General features: G+C 43.3%; 1 protein-coding gene across 1 annotated transcript in view; it reads left to right on the top strand.

Moving 5' to 3' along the window:
• Nucleotides 1-283: 283 nt before the first annotated feature.
• The window catches only part of PKHD1 (PKHD1 ciliary IPT domain containing fibrocystin/polyductin), a 426,879-nt gene continuing 399,244 nt past the window's right edge, over nt 284-27,918 (top strand). Inside the window, exons 1-15 of the mRNA XM_060110064.1 lie at nt 284-335; nt 1,800-1,877; nt 2,500-2,644; nt 4,525-4,633; nt 8,630-8,687; nt 12,020-12,098; nt 14,531-14,605; nt 15,589-15,653; nt 16,936-16,975; nt 17,836-17,906; nt 19,218-19,319; nt 20,115-20,210; nt 23,434-23,575; nt 25,535-25,649; nt 26,644-26,922. Of these exons, the coding sequence (XP_059966047.1) occupies nt 284-335; nt 1,800-1,877; nt 2,500-2,644; nt 4,525-4,633; nt 8,630-8,687; nt 12,020-12,098; nt 14,531-14,605; nt 15,589-15,653; nt 16,936-16,975; nt 17,836-17,906; nt 19,218-19,319; nt 20,115-20,210; nt 23,434-23,575; nt 25,535-25,649; nt 26,644-26,922 (1,506 nt within the window). The remainder of the gene's footprint in view (nt 336-1,799; nt 1,878-2,499; nt 2,645-4,524; nt 4,634-8,629; nt 8,688-12,019; nt 12,099-14,530; nt 14,606-15,588; nt 15,654-16,935; nt 16,976-17,835; nt 17,907-19,217; nt 19,320-20,114; nt 20,211-23,433; nt 23,576-25,534; nt 25,650-26,643; nt 26,923-27,918) is intronic.

Below are 27,918 nucleotides of genomic sequence, written 5' to 3' on the forward strand. Positions count from 1 at the left end.
GCTCAGCGGCCATGGCTCACGGGCCCAGCCGCTCCGTGGCATGTGGGATCTTCCTGGACCGGGGCACGAACCCGTGTCCCCTGCATCGGCAGGCGGACTCTCAACCACTGCGCCACCAGGGAAGCCCCAATTTCCCAAGTTTTAACGAAGCAAAGCAATTGTATATAAGCAAAAGTGATAGTAATTTTTCATTTTGTTTTTATAAAGCTCTGCTGCTCCAATCAAAACTGAAAATGTGTTTAAGGTCTGAACAATTTTGAAAGGATTGATTTAAGTGAACAAGATGACTGGCTGGCTGGTCTCTCTGACAAGTATCAAAATACTACTTTTAGCGGGTGAGTTGGATGTGTTTTGAAGGGATTTTGGATAGAAAGCAGCAGGTTACCTTGAGAACTAATTTATTGATACTTAAATATTACTTTGGGAGGAAGTGTTAAAGTATCTCCTCTAGGTTTAAATTTTCTCTGCTTAATAATTTTTTTCTGTTTAGTAGTTGAGGTTATATATTAAATAGTTATATACTTTAATTTTTAACAGCCAGTGGAAGTTGCTGTTAAGTCTAGAGCTTTTAATAATAACTTAAAACTTTCCTTTTATAATTTCTTTTTGAGCCATACAATGCAATTCTTTTTAGATTTTATTACTTTATCTTCCCAAGGGGAGGAGCTTATCTTGTCTTAGTGATTAATGACCAATAAAAATTTCCTTTTCTCAAACCAGGTCTCTCATTTTCTCAGTGACTTTGGTTATCCTCGGTATCTTTTTATGGCATTTGTTTTTGGTCTTCATTAGGTAGAAGTATCTAATACACCTTTGAGGGGTGAGCATGAGCTGATCTGGCCAGGTCTGCCACGAATGGTTGTGTCGATGTGAATGATTCTTCACCACTCTTGGTTGTGCAGAGCGCCACCTGCATAAATGTACATGGAAGCCCTGGGCTAGCCAGAGTTAGCGTGGCTTGGATGATCCTTTAACTTTTCTGATATAGAAACCGAAAAGTGTTCTGTAGACCTCACTGAGGAACTAACTGATTTTTGCTGGCTCTACCTTGGACAAGGCATGTCCATCCAGGATCATCTTCAAAAATAAGGCATTGATAAGGTCACGCTCAGCCCATAGTCTCTATGCGAGAACCCAGTCTAGCCTAGTGTGTAAGTGTGTAGTGGGCTTTTAAAAAAATTCCAGCACTGATTCATGCTTCAGCCCCTCTCTGAGCAGGCAAAGCAAAAAAAAAAAAAAAAATCTAGAGAATGCTGTGTCTCTTTGGGGAGTCATTCTGATCATGTATTCAAAAGGGAGAAACTAGAGGATGATGTTATAAGCAGGAGGACTGAAATAGGGATAACTTCCAGAACTTTCTCCTCTTCTCTGGGAAGTGGAAATATAAGAAATAAATGGTAACAGTTAAATATGATCACCTAATTAAAGAGTGGGAGAGAAGACATTTTATGGATTCAATTAGGAACCAAATGTATCCTAGAGCCTTTTCCAAAGGAAGTGGAAATTCAGGATTGTCCTCATGAACACATGGTTTTTGGATGTCTAAGATAAGAAGATCAGTCAAAACTTTCCTTAAAATGGGAGTAAGGTGTGGTCCCCAGACCAGTAACACCAGCAGCACCTGGTTAGAACTGTAAATTCTTGGGATCCACCACAGACCTACTGGATGGGAAACTCTGGGGGTGGGTCCAGCTATCTGTGCTGTATGAAGCCCTTGTGGTGATTCTGAGGAATGCTCAAAGGAAGCTGGTGGGTTGAATTTGCACACTGAAGCCAGTGTTTCTCCTACTCACTTATAGTGCCTTGTCTGAGTGTCCACATTGAACCTGAAGACGGCAGCCTCGCAGGAGGAACGTGGATCACTGTCACTTTTGACGGTAGGTTTGGGCCTTACCGAATGTAAGTTTCTTATTTATTGATCTAAAGAATCCTAAAGAATGAGTCTTTGGTGTTCTTCCTTGTCTAAGAACAGATGTAAAAGAGGTCTGGAAGGGAGATGGACCAACTGACCAACTTCTGTGTTACCAGATGCCCACATGCTAATGTTACATCACACCATTATATGTCTGTGTCTACTTCCTTATCCCAAGCTGTGGGGTGGAACTCTAGGAACCCTAATGAGATGATACCCATGTAGCACAGAACTTGGCAATGTGACCCTCAGAACCTTGGTTATCTTCCTTGTCGATAATCCTACATATGGGAGCTTCTAAGCCATGGCTCAGTGTATCCATCTATACCACTGGAAAAGAGTAACTTTGAGGGTTGGAAAATTCTTTCCTGGGTTTAAGTGGGTGGACCTGAAGAGAGAATTAAGAAAAAAAAATAAAGTCATAAAGAAGCACACTCATTCATACAGCCTTTGGAAATGAGAAATAGTACTTTTAACCCTTAGGTAAACTCAGGGCCTGCCATTGCCCCCGTGTGGCAGGTTTTTGTGTTACCCTGTGTGGATTACTGCTCTGTTCAGCCTGAGACTCCACTCTCCCTTGCATTTAGGTTTGGAGCCAGGTCTCCTTTATCCTGCCAACGGCTCTCAGCTGGAGATCCACCTGGTGAATGTGGCTGTACCCATGCTGCCCATCATACCCTGTGACATCTCTCCTGTCCTCCTGGATTTGCCGGTAGTGATGTGTAGGACCAGGTACACCTGCCCCGGGAATGAGAAGACCAGACAGGATGAGTGCTTTGCTCATCTCAGTAGCTTTCAGTGGCAAATTAGAGCAACTCCTGCCATGATTGCAATTACCAGCATAGTTCCCTATCAGAGATTTAGGGCTTAAGGGAGGATGAGAATATGGGAAAGATTTTTGAGAATTCTGAGACATTTATAAGTAGGGGTTGGGGGCTGGATGATGTTTCCAGTTTTGTGTGTGTGTGTGTGTGTGTGTGTGTGTGTGTGTGTGTGAAGGTCTCTATTGCTATTCAGATTTCAATAAATGGGGCCATTTTGCCAACTATTTTTTTGGAATAGGCATAATTGTAATGATTGTACATAAACTAAAAATCAGTTAGAAAGGAAATTTGCCTTAGTCCTCAGTTTGTTTGCTGAGTTTGATATGATTTTTACAGGATTCCAGATTATCTATTGTCCTACTTAAGTTTTTTTTGACCTCTAAAGCTTACACTAGTTCGTTCTTTCTTTAATATCTAAGAGATGTTGCCTGAAAGTAGATCATTGGTTAAGAGCAAAAGAGATTGTCATTTCCTTTTGTTTTCTGTTCCCTCTTTCAGGAAAGTTCCCTCTCTTCCATCTCTGCCTATTGAACCAACCATACTGCAAATACTACCTCTTCCCTGAACAGCCAACTGAGTGTCATCTTTCCCTTCTTTGATAGGGGACAACTAGGAACTGAAATCCAGCTTTTGAGGAAGGAGCACATTTTAGTCATTCATCCATGGGACATGGATGAATTGTGTATTCAACACATGGGACATGCGTTTGTGTATCCACACACACAAACACACTTTTTGGGCAATTCATCTTCCTGAAGGGAGGACCTTTCTGTAATTTACACAAAGGCATAGGATGCACAGCCTTAGTGGCCCTGTTTCTTCAGCCCTATGTTTCTCATGACACTATGTCAATTGCCCACTTTTCAGATTCATCCTCACAGAATTAAGTGCTTTGGGGACAGAGGATGTGATTCACCCACCTTGTAGTCCTTATGATGCTGAGCACAATATCTTGCTAGTAGAAGATGCTCAAAAGATGTCTGTTGAACTAAAGTTCTTATAGCACTGCTGTTGGTAGAGATGATTTCCATAGGTTTTATGGTATATTGGGGCATAGAGTTCCTGCAAGAACTTGCTGTGAAATAAGTCAAAGCTCTAACGATTTGTATGTTCTATCTCCTCAATCCCCCAATGCTAATGACTTTAAGATGGGGCTTCCCTGGTGGCACGGTGGTTAAGAATCTGCTTGCCAACGCAGGAGACACGGGTTTGAGCCCTGGTCTGGGAAGATCCCACATGCGGAGCGGCTGGGCCCGTGAGCCATGGCCACTGAGCCTGCGCGTCCGGAGCCTGTGCTCTGCAATGGGAGAGGCCACAACAGTGAGAGGCCCGCGTACTGAAAAAAAAAAAAAAAAAATCAATGCCTTTTATTAGAAAGAGCCTAGGATTCAGATCCTCCTTTGCCCTTAACCTGTGGTGTTTGCATACCCAGGTCTCTTAATCTATATGGAACTTGTTATTTTTTTAATGGAAACTGGAATAGATTATCTATCAATGTCCCCTCCAACTCATAAAGTCCTGAGAACCTATGAGGCTGAGAAACAGGACAAAATTTAAAAACATTTTTTGGCACTTTCAATGAAAACTTCACAACTTCTTTTGCTGAAGGATCCGATGTTTAAAGTCTATTGGATGAGTGGGTAGAGGAGGTGAAAGGTGAAATACAGGACTCCTGGGTTAGCTCTGTTTCACAGGTGCAGGGGGGAGATTTGAAGTGGTCAAGTGGGGCTGCCAGCTTTGGCAATTCATAGTCTTTGATTCACAAGGATTGCCACTTTCTGCCCTCAGATCTCTGCTGTCCGAAGCACATGAAGGTCTCTATTACCTGGAAGTGCAGGCTGGGGGACAGGTCGTAGGCAGCCCAAGTTCAGGACCACGAGACAGCTGCACTTTCAAGGTGGGTACCAAGCATGGAGGAATGTGTGTTTGCCTGGTCTGAGACTGTGCTTGCGCTATCGACAAGCAAGTTATAAATCAGCTGGGGAGTCTTTCTGCCTTGCCAGGATGAGAGGAACAGGTGGATGATAGTTACGGAGTTTCTGAGACTATCTTAAGCAGGTAAGTATTGAGCACGTGTATGTCAGGCTCTCGCTAAGTGCTTTATGCACGTTCATTTAATGCTTACAACAATTTTATGGGGTAGCTTTTTATTATCCTGCTTTTACGGATGAGCGACCTGAGGCTCAGGGAGATTAAATAATTTGCCCATGTCATCTAGTTTGTAAACTGCAGAACCAGGATTGGAACCTGCATCTAAATCCTCACTTATACTGAAGCCCATAGAGGAGCCACAAAGATGACCATTGTGCATCAGTGTTTCATTTTACAGCTGACATCATCTGGAGTGTAAGCGTGGTGAAGGGACTCAGGGACCCAAGTTCCGCCTTCCTCTCTGCTTCACGGTTGATTTCTGCTTCTTCTTCCAACCCTAGACCGAAAGGGCATGTGCTGTTGGAATTCTCCTTCGAGCTCAGAGAGAGCAAATAGCAAGCAGATAGAGAGAGTTTACGAGTCGATGCCTGCTTATTTTAGAGCTTCCAGATGCATTAATTTTATGTTGGGGCTTCATTTTATGTTGTTGAGTCTACTGTCCATTTCAGATTGGTTTTACACTAAAATGCCCTCTGAAAGCATAGGTTCTAGACTTTCCATAAAATGCAGCAGTTGGGCAGGGTTGTACTTGCCCCAGGGAGCCTCTGTTTAAGAGCAGTTCCTAATGACACAATTTAGTTATTAATCAATGCTCCTTTACAACGAGACTTCATCTTCTAAATTCATCTCTCATACGATCCACTTTTTACATAGGCAATTCATCTTTAGAATTTGGAATTTGCCATCAATTCACATTTAACAACTTGTTTCTTACTCCAAGAGAATCTTGTTTTCCAGAATTTTGCTTTTGCACATATGCGGCAGAAAGAAAAAAAAATTCTTTTTTGTTAAGACCCACACCAGCACCTCTACATTGTATCAGTGAATAAAACAGAAGAGAGACGGCTGAGCATGGTCCTTAATCACTGTGCTGTTTTTGGTTTTGATGTCCTTTCACCCTAAATAATAGTTTTCCTACTTATTAAAAGACCGGTAAGGAGAGAGAGGGGAAAGAAGAGAAACACTTCCTAAAATTGCACATAAAAGAAAGCAAGTCCTCCGGTGGTTCCACTGGCATGGTGAATTGATGAAAAATCACCAGGGGATGCAGTTAATGAGAGGCATTCTGAGCTGAAGGAAACCCAGTGTCTCTCTTTGTTTGGGGACTGGGGCTGGGGGAACCATATGTATTAAAAATTAATTCCACCTCTCCAGTCCACTCCAAAGAGCCTGCTGCAGGCACTGACAAGTTTGAACAACTCACAGAAGGTTTATCAAGCAGCTGGTAGCTGCGGCTTTATCATTCTCATCCTCTGCTTTTCGCCACCCCCCACCCCCAACTTGCTGCTACCGACCCCAGTCGGGCTCAGGGATCAGCATGCAGGAAGCTGGATTTGGAAGCTCGTTAATTTTTCACTTTGTCATGTCTCTAGCTTCGTGGGTGACCAGAGACCTGTTTCTCTTAGGAAAGTGCCATTTTATATTGTGTCAGCTCAGAGAGATTCACAAGTGAAGCCTTTTTAGAGGTTTCACTCTGAGCCTGCCCTGCCACTCTCTGAGGACCTGGGAAGGAGTGATGCAGGAGTCGCCTTATTTCCCCTGCACTTCTGGTGGAAGGCTCTCAGCCTGAAAGATATACCTTGCTTTTTTTTTTTTTAACATCTTTATTGGAGTATAATTGCTTTACAGTGGTGTGTAAGTTTCTGCTGTATAACAGAGTGAATCAGCTATACATGTACATATATCCCCATATCCCCTCCCTCTTGCCTCTCCCTCCCACCCTCCCTATCCCACCCCTCTAGGTGGTCACAAAGCACCGAGCTGATCTCCCCGTGTGATGCGGCTGCTTCCCACTAGCTATCTATTTTACGTTTTGTAGTGTATATATGTCCATGTCACTCTCTCACTTCGTCCCAGCTTACCCTTCCCCCTCCCCGTGTCCTCAACTCCATTCTCTATGTCTGTCTTTATTCCTGTCCTGCCCCTAGGTTCTTCAAAACCATTTTTTTTTAGGCTCCAAATGTATATGTGTTAGCATATGCTATTTTAGACCTTGTATTTTAAATTGGAAATCGAGAGATGTGTTTCCTTGTGTGGTTTGGATTCAGCTGTTCTGTCTGCCTCAGTTTCTAACATCTGGAAGATGGGCAGTAACCACTGCTCTGTATCATGAAGCTCCTATGATAAAGTTCCAGTGGGAATGACAATGGTATGAAGGGTGTCCCAGTGGGAGTTGAAGGTCTGGGTGCAGGAGGAGGCTGGGAGGGGGGTAGTGTACGTTTGGCAGGTGTGTGTGGAGTTGCATTAATCTTTATCCTTCAGTGAGATCAGAGCCAGCTCCCAAACTGTGAGGTCACAGCATTCTTATTTTGACCTCCTAACTGTACATATTTTCTGTGAACTCTTTTCTAACCCTTTCTGTTAGGAAGGGAGGAAACAAGCCTTGATGACAAACTGTACAGCCATGTGAATCAATACATAAAACCTGCACTTGCCAAGCCACCATCAGCTTTGTTAAAATGTCTGTTGATTCTCCATGTCTGATGAGGGTTGTTGATTAACACCAGAGTTATTCTCTATTGCTCTTCTCCCTGGGAAGGTGGACTCCTGGGGCGCTGGAAGCAGACCAAGCAAAACAATTTGCTGTCTTTGTTTTGCAAATGGGAGGTACAGTAGGTTAGGGAAGTGAAGGTGGTCTAGGCGTCTAGACCACCTAGACCACCTAGCATAGGATGGGGGTGAAGGTAGCAGGAAGGGGAGACCAGGTCTCTTCCTGGGTGAGTCATTAACCCATGGCTCAAACCTTGGCCAGGTCAGTCCATCCTTACGATTCTCTCTTTTTTCATGCTGGCCCTGACTGTGAAATGCTCTAATCTTGAACTAACCCAGAGGCCTATAGGTGAGATGGAGTTCCCGGAATTGTCTCCTTCTCTCCTCTGCTTCCAGGCAGTGTATCAGTCATCTCAGATGGGGCCACTCCATTCATTCACAATAGTGTGAATGTCTTTTACATACCAGGCTGTGCCCAGGGATACAACCAATGACTCAGCCAGGCATTGCCCCTGCCTTTCTGTAGCTTATAGTTAGCAGTTGATGTGCTTCACGGGGTGAGGGCATCATAGGATGACTTGAGTGCCAAACCAGGCTTCTCCAGGCTCCTGCCTCTCCAATCAATGCTGGTTTTCTTCTTGGAGAGTAATGTTGCTTCTCATTCCTTGCATCCTTTGAATCATTTTCCTCCCAACAGGCACCTTCCATTTTCCCAAACTTCCCTTGTGTATCTCTCCAACTTCCAGTTTTTCATAGCTTGCTAATCCTGACCAAGGTGCTGGCTGATAATAATTTAATTTGCAATCCTTTTTATCTAACTAAGCAAACTATTGTCTAGAAAAATTAAAAAAAACTTCAAGACCCCAAGATATCAAGTGGCAATAATGGAATTAAAAGGTTGGTATTTTAAAGCATGGCCTGCCTACCTTTCCTTTGGTAAAACATGTTCCCGGTATGGCAGGTGAGCAAGTAAAAACAGACTTGCCCAGGTGTGAGTGATATGGTGCAGGGAAGACATATGACCTTGATCAGATTCCCTTGACCTCATCTATGGGAGAACTATAACAATGTCTGTTATCTCTGCTTCACAGAAATATACTGAAGATGAAAGGAGATAGATGTAAGGTGATTTGAGGAAATGCAACCACTTGCTGCCTTAGATGAATGCTCTTTGAGGAATGACTTAGGCTTCCTGTGTATGTGGCTATGATGTTCTAATGAAATGCTCACTGTGATAACATTTTCTAAACAGTTTTCCAGGGCACAGACACCCATCGTTTACCAAGTTAATCCACCAAGTGGAGTTCCAGGTAAGAAATCTCCTATTAAGATAGCAATAAATATAAATCCCTTTGCTGAAGCTTACTGCAAACTCTTCTACCCAGGTGGATGATTTCTATAAATAGGAAATTTTAACCGCTTCACTGATGCTGTTTTGAAAATAAGCGTCAATCTCTGGTTTATTTTTAACCTGGTTTGGTTTCACCTCTGGGCACTTTTGCTCTATTACTTCACTGATAACCAAAGGAATCTTAACATGAAAAGAAAAGGAGGCCAGCAAAATCAAACCAGATGCTGCTGGAGAATGGAGAATATAGACATCATCATCACTCCTAACTTTATAATCATCCACATAATAACAAACCTTTATTGACCCTTCCTGGGAGTCAGGTTCTGTTCTAAGCTTTATTCTCTATATTATCTCATTAGATCCTCACAACACCTGATGATATAGGAACTATTATTATTTCCATTTTGGAGGTGAGGAAATGAGGTACCAAAAGGTTAAGTTATTTGCCTAAAGTCGTAATGAGTGGTACAGCTGAGATCTGAACGCAGACAGTCAGAATCCAGAGTGGGTCCATGTACCTTACATTTTATTTTGTGTTGAGCCGAGTTGGGTACCACTTGGAAGGCCATTAACCCTGGTCCTGATCCTGGGGGTTTGTTTATGAGTCAGAGAGCACACTTACATGCAGAGACTAGGAGGCTAGAAAAGAAGAGAGAGAATGCTGGGAGGGTGGTTGTAAAAGAAGGAATTGAAACTAAGAAACAGGTTCAGGACCTGCCAAGCCCACCTTAAAACTAAGTAGTAAACAGAGCTGGGATCACATATAATTTGCTGGCTGATTCTTGACAAATTCCTACATCACTTTCAGGTTTTATTTGTTCAGGGTTTCCAGATGGTATAAGTATGGTAATACAAGTTGCTCAATTTTTACATGTGGTTGCATCTCAATGCATAAACTGATCTAGTTGTTTCGAACGGTTCAAGAATGTCAAAATGAATCTCTGAGTCACTGAAAAGTGTCTGTACTTTTGGTGTGTGTGTGTATAGACACAGATGATGTATGTGTGTATTTAATTTACATCCTGAAGAATATGAATTTGGCCTTGTCTTATTAAGGCCTGTTATTCACAGATCTGTTCCTTTCCATTCATCTGAATAATCAAGACGTGATCATGTTTTATTAAAAAGAGTTGTGGTCTGTGAAAGTCACATGCCATCATTTTGTGCCCCCCTGCTCTGGTGTTGTTAGAAAACTCCCGTTCAGATGGCAGAAACCTTGTTAGGGTGAGGGTTGAGGAGGAAAGCCCGCCGTGAGAGGTGTGACATGGGGCATCAGCTGGCGCCCAGATCTGTCAAGCCTCTTTCTCCCGCCCAGTTTGAGTTCTGCACACTGTCTCCTCCACCTTCGGGGAGAACGATTGGTGGCTGCGCTGGTTGGAGTGATCCCTTGGGCAGGATCCACACGGCTGCATCTTTGAAATCGCTTGCCAGACGATTAGTCTCATCTCCTTTGGGAAGCCTGCCCAGAGTAGCAGGCAGGGAAATGGGGTAGGTGGCAGAGACAGGAGAGCTGTTTTGTGAGCCGCTGAATTCCCATATGCGGTTAACAGCCCTCCACTGTGACTCGGAGTCCCCCCTCCCCGCCCAGCACACGGTCTGGCTTAGCCATTTGTCAGCTGCTGTTTGTTGGACTTCTTTGTTTAGAAACAAAACAAAAACTCCCAGGAATTCCTAGTTTCTATAACCTGTTATTCGTTTGTAAAATTGTACCCATCAGTTGTAGAAATCATGCCTGCCAAAGCCAGGAAATCCATGGGTTAGCCCTAGTAAAATGAATAATTATTTTGCTGGCTGGCAACAGTAGCCGAGACCTTCAGACTCAGGGCTTCTGCCAGTTCCACAACCTTTGTCTAAGTCACTGAATTTCCTCTCTTTCTACCCGCTCTCTGGTCAAGGGTCCGCCATACTTCCTGGAAGGTTTCCACCATTTTAGGGCCAGTCATCCAATGACTGCAGATAAAAGTCATTTCCTATTAATAAAACACATGCACAGTATGTAGGGAAGCATTACTTCTTGCTCATGTTCTTTCATGGCCTGAAGTGTAGCCATGAAGAGACCCAAAGTCCTCAGAATTCAGTGACCTCATGAACCCCAAAGATGCCCTCTTCTCTTCTATTTGTGAGGTTTTGCCTCATTAACCAACACCTCTCTTACCTCTCAGTGTTGTGATGCTGGAAGAGTACAGCCTTGATGGTTAAATTCCATAATTACTTGGAAGGCACACACTTCCACGTTGTGGGGTTGTGTGGTGAACTTTAACTTGCTCTGGTGTGTTTGCTTACAACCTTGCTTTGTGCATTTCCGTGGAACTGAATTTAGGTGTTTTCAACTCTGGAGGAAAGCAACTCATGTAGCATCAGGTATGGGCCCCAAGCTCTTTCTGAGAAGGGGCTACTCTAGACTTCTTTCCCAGATCCTCTGAGCAGAGAAGGTGGGGGTAATGCTGAGAGTTCCCCTTGATGCAAGGGGGTTGTTGATGCCTGCACCCCCATTTTTATGAACTCAAAAGAGGTGAGTATCAAGGGAAAACTTGCTACCCAATGGGAATCCCTGCACATTGCATAGAGGAGACCCAGCAGTGGAAGTCATCCATTTATCAGTGGACAAGGCAGATGCCAACTGTCTTTGGATGCCCATTTTGCCTGATCTTTGAACATGAGCATATTTGTTGAATTAATTGCATGTGCAGTAGCCCATCCTTTAAGCTATAACTCTGCTGCTCTCTCGTGCCCTTCTTTCTGACTTCCTGTCCATTTGATTCATCCATGACATTCATCTTTTGTACTCTGAGATACAGAAAGAAGTTTAGTATCTTTGAATATCTATCCAGATTGTGTGATACGAGCTTCCTCTTATCATATGTGTCCAGAGGAAAGTCTCATGAAGGATGGAGCACCCCCAAAGAATATTATTTTTAAATCCCATGTGGCTGGATGGTCTACACACAGCCAAGCGAGTGGAACAAGGCAGTGTGTTTAAATTGGCCCCTCCCTGCCTCCCTTCCTGGGACTGTGAAGAAGCCCTGATATTCCTTCTCTGCTCCATACATACATGAATAAGTCCACAATGGCAATGATTCATTATTTTTGCCTCTTTGGTATTTACTATCGATGAATGGATTATACTTGGTGATCCTTTCCTGTTGTGCAGTTTATAAAAATGTATTAATATTCTGAGTCATGACCAGCTTGGCCATTTTGAGTAGAGGTAACAAAAGAGAAATACAGTTTACGTTATATATTTAGAGTGTGAGCTAAGTAGATTAATTGAAAAAAATCTTTTTCAAACAGGAAACCTTATACATGTGTATGGCTGGATTATCACTGGAAGGTCGGAAACCTTTGATTTTGATGCCGAGTACATTCATAGGTAAGCGTGTGCTTGTGTCTGTGTTCAACTAGTTACAGATATGCTGGATTGATGCCTGAGACCAGCTTCCCCGATAACAATAAATTGTAAGCAGCTGGCATGGAATTCCTCTTTTCCTCTTTGCAGTTTACAGTCCCTCGTGAGCTGGGCTTCAACAAACTTGGTTAATGTAATTGTGACTGGTCGATTAAGTTGGCCCATTTATTTACTGACAACTAGTCACTCTGGGCGCAGTGTGAATTGTACTGTAATTGCATCTGCGGGTTTTCTTTCTTGATTCTTCCCCTTCTCCCTCTTGTTCCTCAGGCTGCAATAAATTCTTTATAACGATGTGTGAACTCAAAAGACCACTATAACATCCTTGTTCGTTATACATTTGTATATATAGAATTTCTGTTGGTGTGATCAGAGGAAAATGTGGAAGAGGTACTGAAAGCCACTGAGTTATTTTTAAGATTTATTTTATTGAAGTATAGTTGATTTATAATGTGTTAATTTCTGCTGTGCAGCAAAGTGATTCTGCTAATCCCAAGCTCCCAATCCTTCCCTCTCCTACCTCTCCTCCCCTTTGACAACCACAAGTCTGTTCTTTATGTCTGTGAGTCTGTTTCTGTTTCATAGATAAGTTCACTTGTGTCATAATTTAGATTCCACATATGAGTGACATCATATGTTATTTGTGAAAGCCATTGAGTTTTTTTTTTTTTTTTTTTTTTTGTGGTACGTGGGCCTCTCACTGTTGTGGCCTCTCCTGTTGTGGACGCTCCGGACGTGCAGACTCCGGACGCGCAGGCTTAACGGCCATGGCTCATGGGCCCAGCTGCTCCGCGGCATGTGGGTTCTTCCCGGACTGGGGCACGAACCCGTGTCCCCTGCATCGGCAGGCGGACTCTCAACCACTGCGTCACCAGGGAAGCCCAGCCATTGAGTTTTTAATGTTTTCTGGGAATGATTAGGATGCCAACATGACTTTTTTCATTGGAGACGTTTAAAGTGCAAAGTGGTACTAGTAAATCATCCTTGCCAGGGAAAGGGGAGGACAGGATGGAAAGTGTTGAAGCTGAGGTGTTTGTGGGAAGAAACTGTGGTTACTCAACGTATGAAGCAATTATAGTGAGGATTTATAGGGTAGAAGGACCACAACTTCATTAGATGCTCTGTTGAGAGATGCTACATTCTGTGTCTAATATTTCCTCCAACCCTTGGACAGAATGGGGGGATCCTCATGTTCTGCTCCAAACCTTTGATTCTGTTCTAGTTGAAAAGGACGTGATTTGGCAAACTTTCAGGATCTACATTTCTGGCTAAAATAATGGCCAGGGTATTCCCCGGTGGTCCAGTTGTTAGGACTTAGCACTTTCACTGCTGTGGCCCCGGTTGGATCCCTGGATGGGGAACTAAGATCCTGTAAGCCACATGGTGAAGCCAAAAAAAAAATATATATATATATATATATATATATATATATATATATATATATATATATATATACAGTAAATCCCCTACATATGAAACTTCAAGTTGCGAACTTTCAAAGATGCGAACGTGCATCTGGTTCCAGCAAGGAACCAGAACCTGTGCCATCAACGTCAGGCGTGAGTGAACTTGCAGCTTGCCCTCCAACTCCTATTGCTGAGGATCCTTCAGCTCTACCATCTCCCACCTCCTCTCCTTCCTCCAGTCAGTAACTCTTCATGCCTGTTCACTCGATGCCAGCCTCTGTATGCCAGCTGTTGTAGTGGACTACTGTACTTTTCAAGGTACTGTACTGTAAGATTAAAAACATTTTCTTTATTTTTTGTGTTTGTTTTTTATGTATTATTTGTGTGAAAAGTATTATAAACGTATTATAGTACAGTACTATACAGCTGATTGTGTTAGTTGGGTACCTAGGCTAACTTTGTTGGATTTAAGAACAAATTGGACTTACGGATGCGCTCTTGGAAAGGAACTCATTCGTATGTAAGGGACTTACTGTAATGGTCAACTTATCTTGAACGGAAACTACTCTTCCTGTGGAGGATTGAAGCCCCAAGTACATCCTTGATGATATACCATGTTCAGTACTTGGTCCCATCACAGCCTTGGTCTGGGATACAGCCTTTGCAAGGGGTAACAAGGACACAAACTCCTCCATGGCTCTGTGTGAACCCAGTATAGCCAAGGAGGAGATGATGAAGATTTTTCAGGAAAGGGGCAGTGCTCCCTCTGTGGTGTGAAAGTGTGGGCCACAGACCAGTGTTATGCACCCTGCTCTTGGGCTGAGGGTCTGATTTAGCATCTCCTTGGGGGACAGTCCCCAGTCACCTGCATTAATGTCCCATAAGTTCAGAGATGAATGTTCATAACACTGTTTCCTCTGGGTTTTTCCAAGAATGCTTGTTGAGAGCATTCACTCTGACTTTTGTCTGTTGTTTCTATTTTGTATCCAGCCCATTGATGTTGGAAGCTCAGGGAGACAAATGGGTCACTCCTTGTTCTCTTGTAAACAGACAGACAGGATGCCGGTGAGTGCCTTTCTTGCCAGCATGTATGCTTTTAGGTTCTCCCACATGGGCATAACACACACACACACACACACACACACACACACATCTATTTTTAATATAAATCACCCATAACTGTTGACTGCCTCATCTTTAGACTTCGTAGAAAAGACACAGTAATTGATTCACAATACAACTTGAAGTGGGTTCTGAAAGCTTTCTTGAAAACAAATAGCTGATACTTACTAAGTGCTTACTGCACTAACGGTTTCACATTTAAGGCAGATAATAACCTTGTGAGTACATACAGTTATTAGTCTCACTTTACAGATGAGGAAACCAAGGCACAGAGAGGTTAAGTAACTTGTCCAATGTCTCACAAAGAGCAAGTGGCAGAGCTCGGGTTTCAACCTGGGCCCACTAACTAGCCTCCAAAGTTCATCCTCTTACCACTATACTGTAACGACTAGCCAGAGAGAAAACAACTAACTTTTCAATATTCAGTTATTTATTTATTACAAGGAAAATTTAGAAAATGAGTGTCTATGTGTTTGTAGTTCAGATAACCAACATTTTGCTGGATTTTCACTTCCCTCTAGACTGAGTGGATTAACCTTCTATACCCTATGGCTTAGCTTTTAGCATTTAGTAGAGCCAAATTCTATAATGTGGTTTCTTACATTTGATTGCTCAGAATTGTCCTCTTTCAGTTCACACTTGCTAATAGATTTTTTGGGGGGGATAAGTATCTTGCTGTCCTTGTATAAAATAGATTTTGGGAAGAAAGGACCCAATGAAGACTAGGAGTAGGCAAAATTTTGTGTGTTTGACTGGTACTGATGATAACTCTAGTTACAGTTGTGTTTTATTTTATTTTATTTTGTTTTATTTTATTTTACATTTTATTTTATTTATTTATTTTCTTTCCTGGCTAAAGAGCCAGAGCTTCTGAACTGAGTTGTCTGGTAATTCTTACCTCTTACCTTTTTTGGTTCTTTCCCTAGCTATCCTATTCAGGAAGACGATGGTCTTGGGACTCTGCAGTGCCGTGTGGAAGGCAACTACATTGGTCTGTGTGAGAAGTAACAGAATTTTAAAGTCTTTCTCTGTGTTGGAAAAAAACGATTTCAATAATTGGTTCTCCTAAAAAGGAACCCTCCTGCACTGTTGGTGGGAGTGTAAATTGATACAGCCACTATGGAGAACAGTATGGAGGTTCCTTAAAAAGCTAAAAACAGAACTACCATATGACCCAGCAATCCCACTACTAGGCATATACCCTGAGAAAAACATAATTCAAAAACAGTCATATACCAAAATGTTCATTGCAGCACTATTTACAATAGCCAGGATATGGAAGCAACCTAAATGCCCATCAACAGATGAATGGATAAAGAAGATGTGGCACATATATACAACGGAATACTGCTCAGCCATAAAAATGAAAGAAGTTGAGTTATTTGTAGTGAGGTGGATGGACCTAGAGTCTGTTATACAGAGTGAAGTAAGTTAGAAAGAGAAAAACAAATACCGTATGCTAACGCATGTATATGTAATCTAAAAAAGACGGTACTGGCCAACATAGTGGCAGGGCAGGAATAAAGACACAGACGTAGAGAATGGACTGGAGGACACAGGGGTGAAGCGGAAGCTGGGACAAAGTGAGAGAGTGGCATGGACATATATACACTACCAAATGTAAAATAAATAGCTAGTGGGAAGCTGCTGCATAGCACAGGGAGATCAACTCAATGCTTTGTGATGACCTAGAGGTGTGGGATACGGAGGGTGGGAGGGAGGCTCAAGTGGGAGGGGATACGGGGATATATGTATACATATAGCTGATTCACTTTGTTATATAGCAGAAACTAACACAACATTGTAAAGCAATTATACTCCAATAAAGATGAAAAAAAAAAGAATTGGTTCTCCTGAGGATGATGATAATAACTGCCATTTGCTGAGAACTCCCTGAGAGACACTATATGAAGCAACTTAAATATAAACTAAATTCATCCTCATGTATAAACCTGGAGGCTGGTGGAATTGTTTTTGCTTTACAGGTGAGAAAGTTGAACCTAGTAACCAGTGGGGCAGGATTTATCATGCTTGGTCTAACTCCAAGCCTGCTCTTACCTGCTCTGTGCTTCTACATTTATCCTTTTATGGTTAGAACTCACCATCGCTGATGGTGTGAGGCTGGAACGTGTTTATTTTGGGCACTGTTAAAGAAATTAAGGTGCGGGTGGTACCTTGGTGATCGCCAGAGTCCTTGGGTTTATGGTAGCAGTGACCTGGTCCAGGCAGTTTGTGCAGGTTCCTGTATTAATGTCTGTTTCTTTTTGTTACAGGCTCCCAGAATGTTAGTTTCTCAGTATTTAACAAAGGAAAGTAAGTAACTGGGAGGAAGCAAATTTATCTTTATCTTACACTATCTACTCTTTTGTCTTGCTTAGCTTCTTTAACCTTTTATAATGGAAAATTTTAAATGTACCCAAATAGAGTAGTGTAATAGTAATAAGACCCCACGTACCCACTTGATTTTTTTTTTTTTACGTGGGTGAATATAATTGTGTCTTATGCACTCATACTCAAGCAATGTAAATGTTTCAGTGTGATAATGGTACAGAATTTGGGGAATTACTTCTTAAATAATTTCATAATACTGGAAATTTAAAACAGTACAGTTCCATAAAATGCTTTGTATCATTCCAGGAAATGTCTGCTTCAAGATGGAAAGCGTCCAAATTTCATAGCGCTTTGGAGAGATCAGTTAGGATTCTGGATTTCTGCTTGCCTTACCTCATGTTCTGACACTATGTACTTTGTCAGTGTTTTCCTGAAAAGGGCGTTGTCTAGCTGATATTAATTTCATTGTGAAGATAGTGACACAGCCCAAAGTAGAGAGATTTGCTCTTTGTCTCTCTCTGTCGCTGTCTCTCTTTTAGGAAGGACTAAAACTAATATCTATTGAGTATCTTCCACAGGCCAGCTCCATACCAGGTCCTTTCACATTCATTATTCCATTTAATGCTAGTCACACTGTAAAGTAAGTATTATTATTCCCATATAATTTTCTAGATCAGAAAACAAACTTTGCCCCATTGGTATTCTCTAGTCATCAAAGGGAGCTGGTATCGGAACAACTTTAAAGATCACTAAAGTTAGTGATCTTCCTTTCAGGCAATCAATTTAAAAAATGTAATTCCAGATGCAGTTTTCATCCAAAACACAATTTTGTCTTTTTGAAGGTCAATGGTACACAAGGATGCATGGCTGGTCAGTGCTAAGCAGGACCTTTTCTTGTACCAGACGTATTCAGGTACCATTTCCCTTCATCGTGTATTTCTCCCCCCTCCCCCCACTTGGCCCTGGACCTTGGACCCTCTGTCCCTTCTTTCTGGCCATTCTCTATGACCATTAACACCTGAAGCTGTCCCTGAAGTCATGGATGGCCCTTTGGTTTTGTATGAGAATAGGTTGCTTGTGTGAGTGTCCACTTTAGTTGCTATATTAAAAGAGGCTTGATCATAGATTTTTACACAAAGTCTAGGGATATAGACAATAAAAGAAAGGGGAGTCATCCTCGTTTTTTGTTCTCAAAAAGTAACAGAAAAGAGATGGCACTGAAAAATCTAAAGCACATCTTTGCAGTTATTTTAACATCTCATCTCGGAGCATTCATTCAACAATTTATGACTTGCTGATACAGATGCTAAGTTGGTGTATTCCTATCTGATGAGTAAATCTTCATACAAAAAAAATCTGAAAACTGGAAACTTGCATGAAATTGTGAACTCAGTCCAGTAGTAGAAAGCTGGCTGCTAAATATGAGTGCTAGATTCTCAGCTTGAATACAGTCCCAAAACCACTTTAAAAAAGTCTGTGAGGTTAGTTCAGATTCCAGAGGCAGCAGAGTCTACCTTTGTCAAAAGTGCAAGAAATTTCCTAAGTCATGGGGCCAATGCCATTCACTCTCTAGGTAGCTTACCTCTGTCAAAGCTGAATTTTGACCCTTGGTTTTATTTTGAAGTGGTAACCATTCATAATTAGCCTTTTTGTACCTTCAGTTTATCAGAGAACACGTCCCCTTGCAGAGACGAAACTTAGAACTCTCAGAGTTTGATCATAGGAGGAGGAAGGATCAGAAAAAGTAAAATTCTTGGGAATTTGTGGCATATGACAGTGTAACTCATTCTTTTGCTTAGAGTGAATTGCAGACTCATATGGGTAAATTGAGACCTTGCCTGGTGCATCCAGAGTTGATCCCTCCATAAAGTGTAAACCTACCGTTCTGTGATGTGTTAACAGAGTTCTTGAGGTCAGGAGACAGAGTTCCTAAGAAAGCATCATGGTACACAGGGACTTTTGCTGATAGCATGAGTGACTGCATTTCCCATTCCTTTCAAATATTGATCCTGTATAATATATATTATTATCCATATTGTTATATGTGAATCCTTTTCTTATTATATGCACTTTTAAATGACTATTACTAGAAAAAAATTACAACTGTTGCTGGTCTTAGAAAGTTAAAGTAAGAAATAAATTATGGATAGCTTCTATGATTATATTATTATCTGGCTCACATCCTGGTTTATATTTGGAAGCTTACTTTTTTTCCCTCTTGCAGAAATACTATCTGTGTTTCCAGAAACTGGGAGCCTTGGGGGAAGAACAGACATCACAATTACAGGGGACTTCTTTGACAATCCTGCCCAGGTTACCATTGCAGGTAACTAAGTTGAAATGGCTGAAAAGAGTTCATAGATTTAAATGCCATAGGAGATTATGTATCTCTTACGGCCTGGAGAGGATGGGGGGAAGCCATATTTGCCTCTTCCGACTCATCATGGGACCCTGTTCTGAGGTCTTTGACCTGTGTTTGAGGCTGCAGGGGTTGGGGGTGTTTTGGTCCTGCAGCTTGGCAAACATGTAACAGAAATAGGGTGTCCTGCTGCAGACACACTCACAACTCATGGGCAAGTCCCTCAGGTGTCCCCATCTTGGGAGGGAAGAGAAGGAAAAGCACAGCTGTGTCTTCACAAAGGTCTACTCCTTCTAAAAGGCGACCCCTCTCCCTCCCCTTAGCTCTGTCTGAATAAGTAAGAATGGGCAGGCTTTTCCTATGCAGATTCTTCTGGAATGGCCCCTTAGCAAACCCTTTTGTGGAGAACATGTCTAGAACCTTTTGTTCTGCCTACTGGGATGCTCCTCTAGTTGGTGACACCAAGGATGCAGGAAAATGTCCTCACACTCTTCTGTCAATTCCTCCAGCTCAATTCATCTCCAGTGAACGACATGGCAAGGCATTTTCTTCCTGGTTATTCTGAGCAGCCCCGTGTTCCACGGCTCTGCACTCCCCCTTTCTTGCCTCCTTCCATTGAGGTGACAACTTTCTCTCTACTCTCCACTTCTGGCCCTTTGCCTTGGAACAGGAGCCTGGCTACCTCAGTGTGGTCCTCTGTCCTGCCACACCTATATCTCCATTGATATTGACATCGGTATCTAATTTAAATGTTCCCCTCAGGCATTCTGTGTGATATTAGACACCTGTCTCCCAGGAGGATTGAGTGCACCACCAGAGCTCCAGGTAAAGGTGCAAGACTCTCGGCTCCTCAGGCAGGTAAGGAAGTCTCCGCGGCTGGTCTATGATATGTGGTCAGTCTCAGCTGTTTGACTGGCTGCTCAGTGAGCCCTGGGACCTGAGTCAGAGCTTTCATTTCAGAGAGGCTCTTAGCTTTACTCAGATGCTTGGCAACACCCTGCACTCCTAGCCCCAGCTAGCTGAATGACCAATGCGGTTCAGTGGAAACCATGATCCAGGAAGCCTAACTGCCATCAAGATGTTGCTATAGTGACTGGTGGAAACCCTTGAGCGGCCTCCTCCATCCTCTGGGTCAGTTGCCCTCCTGTCCACTATTTAAGAAGACAGAGCTTCAGACCATGTCTTCTATGTTCATAGGACAGCTTTAGACGAGGCGGAGGGTGGGGTGCAATGGGGTGCATTTAAATGTTGTTTCTTCTCCCCTGTGGGCACTGTCTGCTACTCTGAAAAGTAGAGATGTATTGTGATGGGGCCACCAGGTTACCCCTGAAGAGGGCAGAAATGGAGCGGGCAAGGGGAGAGGTTCCATCTGTCCTTCTGTGTTTGTTTAAACCTTCTACTCCATGGCTGCAGATTGCAAGTGCACCACGGGAGCACTTTTCTGGAAAGCGTTAGAACAGGAGCTCAGGTTTAGTTAGGGACGAAAGGCAGTTGGTGTGTTGGGCAGCCTGAATCACAGGCTGCCACTTGGGAGCCCTATGTGCCCTGCAAGGGCTGTCTTCACCGTTAATCCACAGGCAGGGAGCTCGTCTCCTGAATCTCATCAGGGGAGAAACCTTTCTAAAGAAAGGCCATTCGGCTGTGAAAACACATGCAAAGCTTTAGCTGGGAATTCTCCAGGTCCCCGATCTGCGGTTTTTACTCAGGGAAAGCTCCCATCCAAGGAAACAAAACTACTGTATGAAGCAAGTGATGGAGAGAATGCGTTTCCAGAGTCAGGAAAGAGGGCGCCTGCTCTAGCTACTGGCGTTGCGGTAGAGGAATTTCCTGAACACAGCTTTTCTTGATGGTTGATAACGGCCTTTCTGAAGCACTTTTGAAATTTCTTCCATGGAAGTGTGATGGGGCGGGGCGGGCGCGCAGCTGTTAGCAGGCGACCATTATCGCGAGATCTTTAGTGCGAGACCTTCAGTGCGAGGCAGTGAGAGGTCCGGCCCTGCCAGCGGAGGGTCTCGTGGTGGTCCGTGGGGCAGAGTGTGGTGAGAGGCGGATCCCGGCCTTCTCCCTGGGGCCCGTGGGTGAGCTGGGGGGTCCCGAGACAGGCTGAGGGCTGTGTCCTGCAGGGCTCCAGAGCCCTCGCCTCGGCCGCCCGCTGGCCGGGCCCAGGCCTTGAGGTGGCAGCGAACCTCTCCCCTCTCCCCACCTCTGTGACCTAATGACAGTGGCAGTCTCCAGGGGTCCCAGTCTGAGGGACCTCAGCCCCCGTTTGGGCAGCCTTAGGAGCCTGAGGGCCGGCCGGGTCCTGGGCGTCTGGCTCCCTCAGTGGTGATGGCTGGGCGGGGTCTGGGGGCCTGGCCCTGAGGGTGCCGCTAGCCAAGAGAGCTGCCTCGTCAGCCGGGCTGGGGCACTGGTGGGAGGACCCAGACTGGGTGCTGGACGAACCCTTCTGGGCAGGGTAACCAGCCCGCCAAGGGACCCCCTCCTCCTAGCCTGGGCTTGGGCCTCGGAGGGAGAAGGTTGAGCCTTGGGACCTTGCCCTTTCTTGTCAGAACAGAGAATAACCTTTGTTTGGTAGAGATGTACAGGAACATCGTTACTTGACCGTGACCTGACTTCAAGGACAAAGGATCTGACACCAAGTAGTTTGCAACAAATAACCGCGCCCCTCCCTCACCTTTCCTATAAAAGGGCTTTGCTGAAGGCTTTCTGGGAGTTTGGTTATTTTTTTTTAAGGCATGAGCCACCCCTCTCCTTGCATGGTCCTGCAATAAACCTTCCTCTGCTCCAGACTCCGAAGTTTTGGTATTGTTTGGCCTCACTGTGTTGGGCACACGGACTTGAGTTCCGTAACAGGACAAAGGATCATGTACTGCAGTGTGGTTCTCAATGGCCTGCAGCGGGCACTTGGCAATATTTGGTCCTTACACCTGGGATGGTGGTGCTACTGCCCTCTAGTGGGTAGAGAGTGGAAGTGCTGCTAAACATCCTTCAATGCACCGGCCAGCCCTCAAAACGGAGTTATCCAGCCCAAAATATCAATACAGCTGAGGTCAAAAAACCTCAAATAGTATGTTAAAATATGCTCTTATTTTTATGCTTATTCCTTATCTGTTTTCCTTTCTTAGGATTTAACAAGGAATAACAATAGTAGTTTAAAATAATAATAACTACTCTAGCTATCCTTTATTGAGTACTTACTATATTTCAGGCTCTCTGTGTATATATTTTAAACTCCCTTAGTCTTTTTCCCCCCAGAATTGTCAAACTGACTTTATTTCTCTCCCCAGCTTTACTGTGATATAATTGACATATAACTCAGCTCCCTTAGTCTTTAGTGCAGTATCTCTGTTTACTATTGGCCCCATTTTGATGAAGGAGAAAACGAAGGCATGAAGCAATTTGCTCAAAGCTACACATCGACTAAGTGGCAGAGCTGGACTCTGAACTCACCCATGTGTGATTCCAGAGCTTTTACCCTCACCCCAATTAGTAGCCAATATTGATCGCACATATGCCTTTGGTCTCAGGGTTTGTTTAATATAAAACACGAATAAGTACGACATCATTTAGAATGTTATGTAATAGCAGCCTATCACGTGATTTGCTCCATGGCTACAAATTGAGGCCGTGACCCGTGAAAAATTTAAGGATTGCCAAATTTCTGGGACCCAGGGTTTTAGAGAATAGAATTCCCAAGCTGAACTGAACATTAAAAGAGACTGAAGTCCAGTCCTGGCTTCACGAGCCTTCGTTTGCTCTTTTACATTTTCTCATATCCAGACACTCCCATTAAAAAGAGCTCCTTCGTCTTTTCTGGTCCTCTGAGAATATTTCCCCTTACTGCTCCTTGTCAAGTCTCTTTTTCCAAGAGCTTAAATCCTACATCAAGCAGTAGTTTCCACTTTCTAGAACACTTGTATTATCTATAGAACATCTCACATGGCTACTCCATCTGTGTCTCAGTTGACTCACCTTCTAGATAGTTCCTGGATCATCTTCACTCTGTAATCTGTAGTAAAGCAGTTCCCCTGCTTGGCGGAGAAGGGCCCTCTGATGTTTATGAGGCTTACATGTCTTACAGGCAATCGAGGGCTTCTCTTTGAAGTTGGAGACACGGCTGAGGGCTTGGACCTGACAGAAGCCACCCCTGGGTACAGATGGCAGATTGTCCCTAATGCCAGCTCTCCGTTTGGATTTTGGTCAAAGGAAGGGCAACCTTTCAGGTATGTTGTAGGAAAAGTCGGGATCCATATCACAAGTGTCTCTACTGGCCTAGGTGAGGCTAGGAGACAGGTAAGTAAGCAATGAGATTTCCAGGGGAAAATTTAAAATATCTACTAATTCAACAGCAACAAAGTTTGACCGCTGTTCTCAGCTGGTGTTGGTTATGCTCGTGGACCACAGGCCCTTTATGGGTACACAGTAAATTTTGATCAGTAGGTAAAATTTATATTTTCTACAGCTTAGTTTGAAATCTGTTTTGGGGAGGACTATTCATGAGAACATTGAGCCGAGTAGTCTAGGAAGCTTGGTAGAGAGCAGGGCAAAACTTGCCGCAGGAATGTGGTTAAGAGGTGAAACTAATATCTGGATGATACTAAAGAAAGACTCGAGAATTTGCCCTTAGGGCATATGAGGGAGCAGAGGCTGGGCAGCCAACAGTTCTGTGGGAACAATTATCCAGTGCTAAAGGTCAACCAGATGGCTGGTGTAATAACAGGGGAAACTCCAGTGGGCTCTGGAGACATTGTTTTCTATAGTGGTGACTGCAGTGTGATACAGTTTTTCCTGCTTAGTTTTGTTTTGTCTTTTTAATCCCTTCAAAGATGTGGCCAAAATTTCTCATATTTTAATGTGGGCTTAAAAATATAGAAAGTTAGAGAATTGTGGAGACACAGTGTGCTCTAAGGTGTGCATTCAGGTGACTGAATCCTTTAGGTGTGATGGATCTCTTCTCCTTTTGAAACCCTTCTCAAAGAGGTTGGTCACGACTCCTGAGTGTGAATTCCAGCCAACCTGTGACCTCTTTCAAGGATTTGGCCATTTTATTGAACTTTTTTCTTTCTTTCTTTTTTTCTTTTTGGCCGTGTCGCACGGCATGAGGGATCTTAGTTCCCCAGTCAGGGACTGAACCCATGCCCGCCTGCAGTGGGAGCACAGAGTCTTAACCACTGGACTGCCAGATAAGTCCCTTGGCTATTTAAAACTTCAATTCAGTTGTGAAATGGAAGGCTTTGTTCTCTGTTCAGGGAATTTCAGACATTGAAAAAACCAAGTAGGGAAGGAAATCTGAACAGAGTGGAGTTTCTATTGTCTTGGAAGCCATACTAACTAGATATCTAACCACCAGTATACATGGTTTTAAAGTGGCTATATATATATATATATATATATATATTTTGTGGCACCTAGTACTGCATCTTTTTCATAGTTTTTGAGGCTCATCAGTAATGTTCAAAGGAAAACCTTTCGGCTATATTCAGTGTGTGCAGGAGCGTCAAGGAGAGTCAGGCCACCTCAAAAGACAAGAACATTCGGACTGTCTGGTATGACCTGTAGGGTATGTCTCTCTAATTGCCATTTAGAGGAGCCACAAACCAGACCGTTACTCTTTCCATTCTTTCTGCCATTCGTTTCTATAAAATTCAAAAATTTTAAATGAAAAAACTGAAATATTTATTGATTGAAAAATTATGATAATGATGGACCTTTACATAGTTACTTTCAAAACTATTATCAGAAAAGATTCTTGGTATTCTTGGTATCTAGACCAAATCAGTGCAAACTCTGATTGGTGATCTCTCTTTATTTGTAATAATGAGAACAATATTTAGTATTGATTGACTTCCTACCGTGCACCAGGCTCTGCACTGGCTGTGTTAGGTGAGTGATCTCAGCTAAGCCTCCAGGCAAACCTACGCTACTACTACGACTTTCCCAAAGACGACAGGACTGCTCAGGGAGTTGTGCCAGTGCAAAGAGATGGGCTGAGATACTGAGCCAGGCAAGCATCACAGGAAAAGCTGCATCCAGAGGGCTTTGGCCAAATACATGGCACAAGAGTCAAGTGTTTCCTCCTCATTACCATAAAGACAAACAAGGTCCAAGGGCATCATTTTTTGGGTCGGTGATTCCGGACCTGGTTGCCCTCACTTCTTTCTCTGTGTTCCTCTGCTTTCCAGAGCACGGCTCAGTGGGTTCTTTGTGGCTCCAGAGACAAATAATTACACTTTCTGGATCCAGGCTGACAACCAGGCTTCCCTGTATTTCAGTCAGTCGGAGGACCCGAGGACCAAGGTATACACCTCCCTCTCGTTTTCCTTATTCTGGTCCCCAGTCCTTAACTCCTGAAAAAAACCCAAAAAATCACAATGAGAGCTCTCATGTTCTACTGACAGTTGTAACATGCCATTAAGCGACCAGAGATTTTTAACGTTTTGGTTTTTTTTGTGTGTGGGGTTTATGTTTTTATTAAAGTTTTTTAAAAAATTCAGATATAATTGACATGATTTTAATTGTTGAAAAAGAGCTTGGCTGAATGTGTTGGCATGTTTATTGAGGTCTTACTGTAAGCTGGGCATTATGTTACAGCTGTTACACACCTTGTTTCTAACCTTCACAGCATCTTGTGAACTATGTCCCTTTATCTCTGTTTTCCAGATAAGGGCAATGAGGCTTAGAAGGATTGTATGGCCAATCCAGGGCCACTGGGATAATAAGAGGCATATTAAGAATTCAAACCAAGATTTGTCTGACTCCAAAACTTGCATCTTTACCACTAATTCTGGGTAGGGATGTAGTTAGTTTTATGCAGGAAATTTCTGATCAGCTTTGAAGGATAAGAAAAAGTGTTTTAACAAACAGCCATGATTAGCTAGTGCCATTGACAGAGAAACACAGTATTTCCTCTCAAATGATGAATATATTTCTATGAAATTGCTTTGGTAGTTGGCTAGAGAAACATCATAGATTTTGATGCAGTCAAGTAACATTTAGGTTTCTCAGAGGACTTCATACAACTTTACCCACAGCATCATGTAAAGCTAGGGTTTCAGGTTGTCTGTTTCAGCTCTGAACATGGACCATCCAGCCTCATCTGAATACTATGTAATTGAGAAAGAGAGAGAGAAGAACGGCTGGAGAAACATACACAGGCACAGGTCCTAACTTGTTGGAAAAGGCAGACCAGCCCCCAAATCCCTGTTAAGTAGCTGTCTAGACACTTGCTGTTTGAAAAAGAGAGACCCAGAAACTTCATAGTGCTGGTCTTGATGTGTTGATTGGGGTGCAGGTGAAAGTGGCCTCCATCACAGTGGGCACTGCTGACTGGTTTGACTCCTGGGAGCAGAATGGGAGTGAAGAGACCTGGCAACAGAAGACCCCCAAGCTGGAGCTGCTCGGGGGAGCCAGGTACTACCTGGAAGCAGAGCATCGAGGGAGAGCCCCCAGCCGCGGGGTGAGGATTGGTGTCCAGATCCATAACACCTGGCTGAATCCCGAGGTGGTCAGCACGTACCTCCGGGAGAAGCATCAGATCCAAGCCCGGGCCCAGAGACTTCCGGAAATCCAGGTCTCCATGTCTTCCCTGTCCCATGGGATTAGGTTCAGGGGGTGAACTCTGCGAGGAATATAGCCCCGTCTAGTGGAAGGATCGCTTGCTGGGAGCCAGGAGACTTGAGCCGTGATGATAACTCCGCTGCCAAAGAGATAGGGTATCCATCCAATAGGGTTGAGAGGACTTTGTAAAAAAATGCAAAGTCTTATTGTTGAGATATCCTGATTTATGGACTTAGTTTCAGGAATTTAAGTTCCTGGTAAATCTTCCTTTGGAAACATATTCCCCAGAGAGGAGATAAGGTCATCCTAACACCCACACCCATGTATGCATGCCTGTGAGCGTACACATACGAGATTTCATAGTTTTTTGACCCATTTGGGTCCTATTTCCCTGTGTATTGTGTTTTCTAAGTCAGCTTTATAAGGGTCAGGGCCTTTGGGTCTCTTGGTTGTGCCCCATATTTTAGTTGAACAAGTTTGGTGTGCTTTCTTTTTTTTAATTGAAATATAGTTGATTTACAATGTTGTGTTTGTTATACTTTTTGTTGTCCACTTTTTGGTGTACAAGGATGACTCAATATGGACTGTGCCTCTTAAAGCTTATGGTATAATAATAAAACATGCAGATAAAGAACCACAGAACAAAGGAGAAAACAAGTAATATAAGACAATAGGTCTCACCCCATTACAAAAGTGGGATGTGCCCAGCAGGGAATGCAGTGGAAGCAAAGCAGAGGCTGAATCAGCCTCTGAGAGGGTGTGACACGCATGGGACTGCTTCTCCCTCCCAGGCCACCCCTGGGAGGGAGCTCGGTGAGGAGGGCTGAGAGTGGGCCCTTCAGTGGTGACATTTAGGTGTCACATTCTAAAGAGAAGGAGGGGGGCAGGCGTCAATGGGGAGATAGACATGTATATTCTTCCAAGAAAAGTTTTCATTACATGATGACACTTGTGTTCTCCAGATAGTTCTAGAGGATAGTGAGTTTAAAAATTGAAATTGTAATAAAAA

Source organism: Mesoplodon densirostris, chromosome 10, assembly GCF_025265405.1.
Source record: "Mesoplodon densirostris isolate mMesDen1 chromosome 10, mMesDen1 primary haplotype, whole genome shotgun sequence".
Lineage (NCBI taxonomy): Eukaryota > Metazoa > Chordata > Mammalia > Artiodactyla > Ziphiidae > Mesoplodon > Mesoplodon densirostris.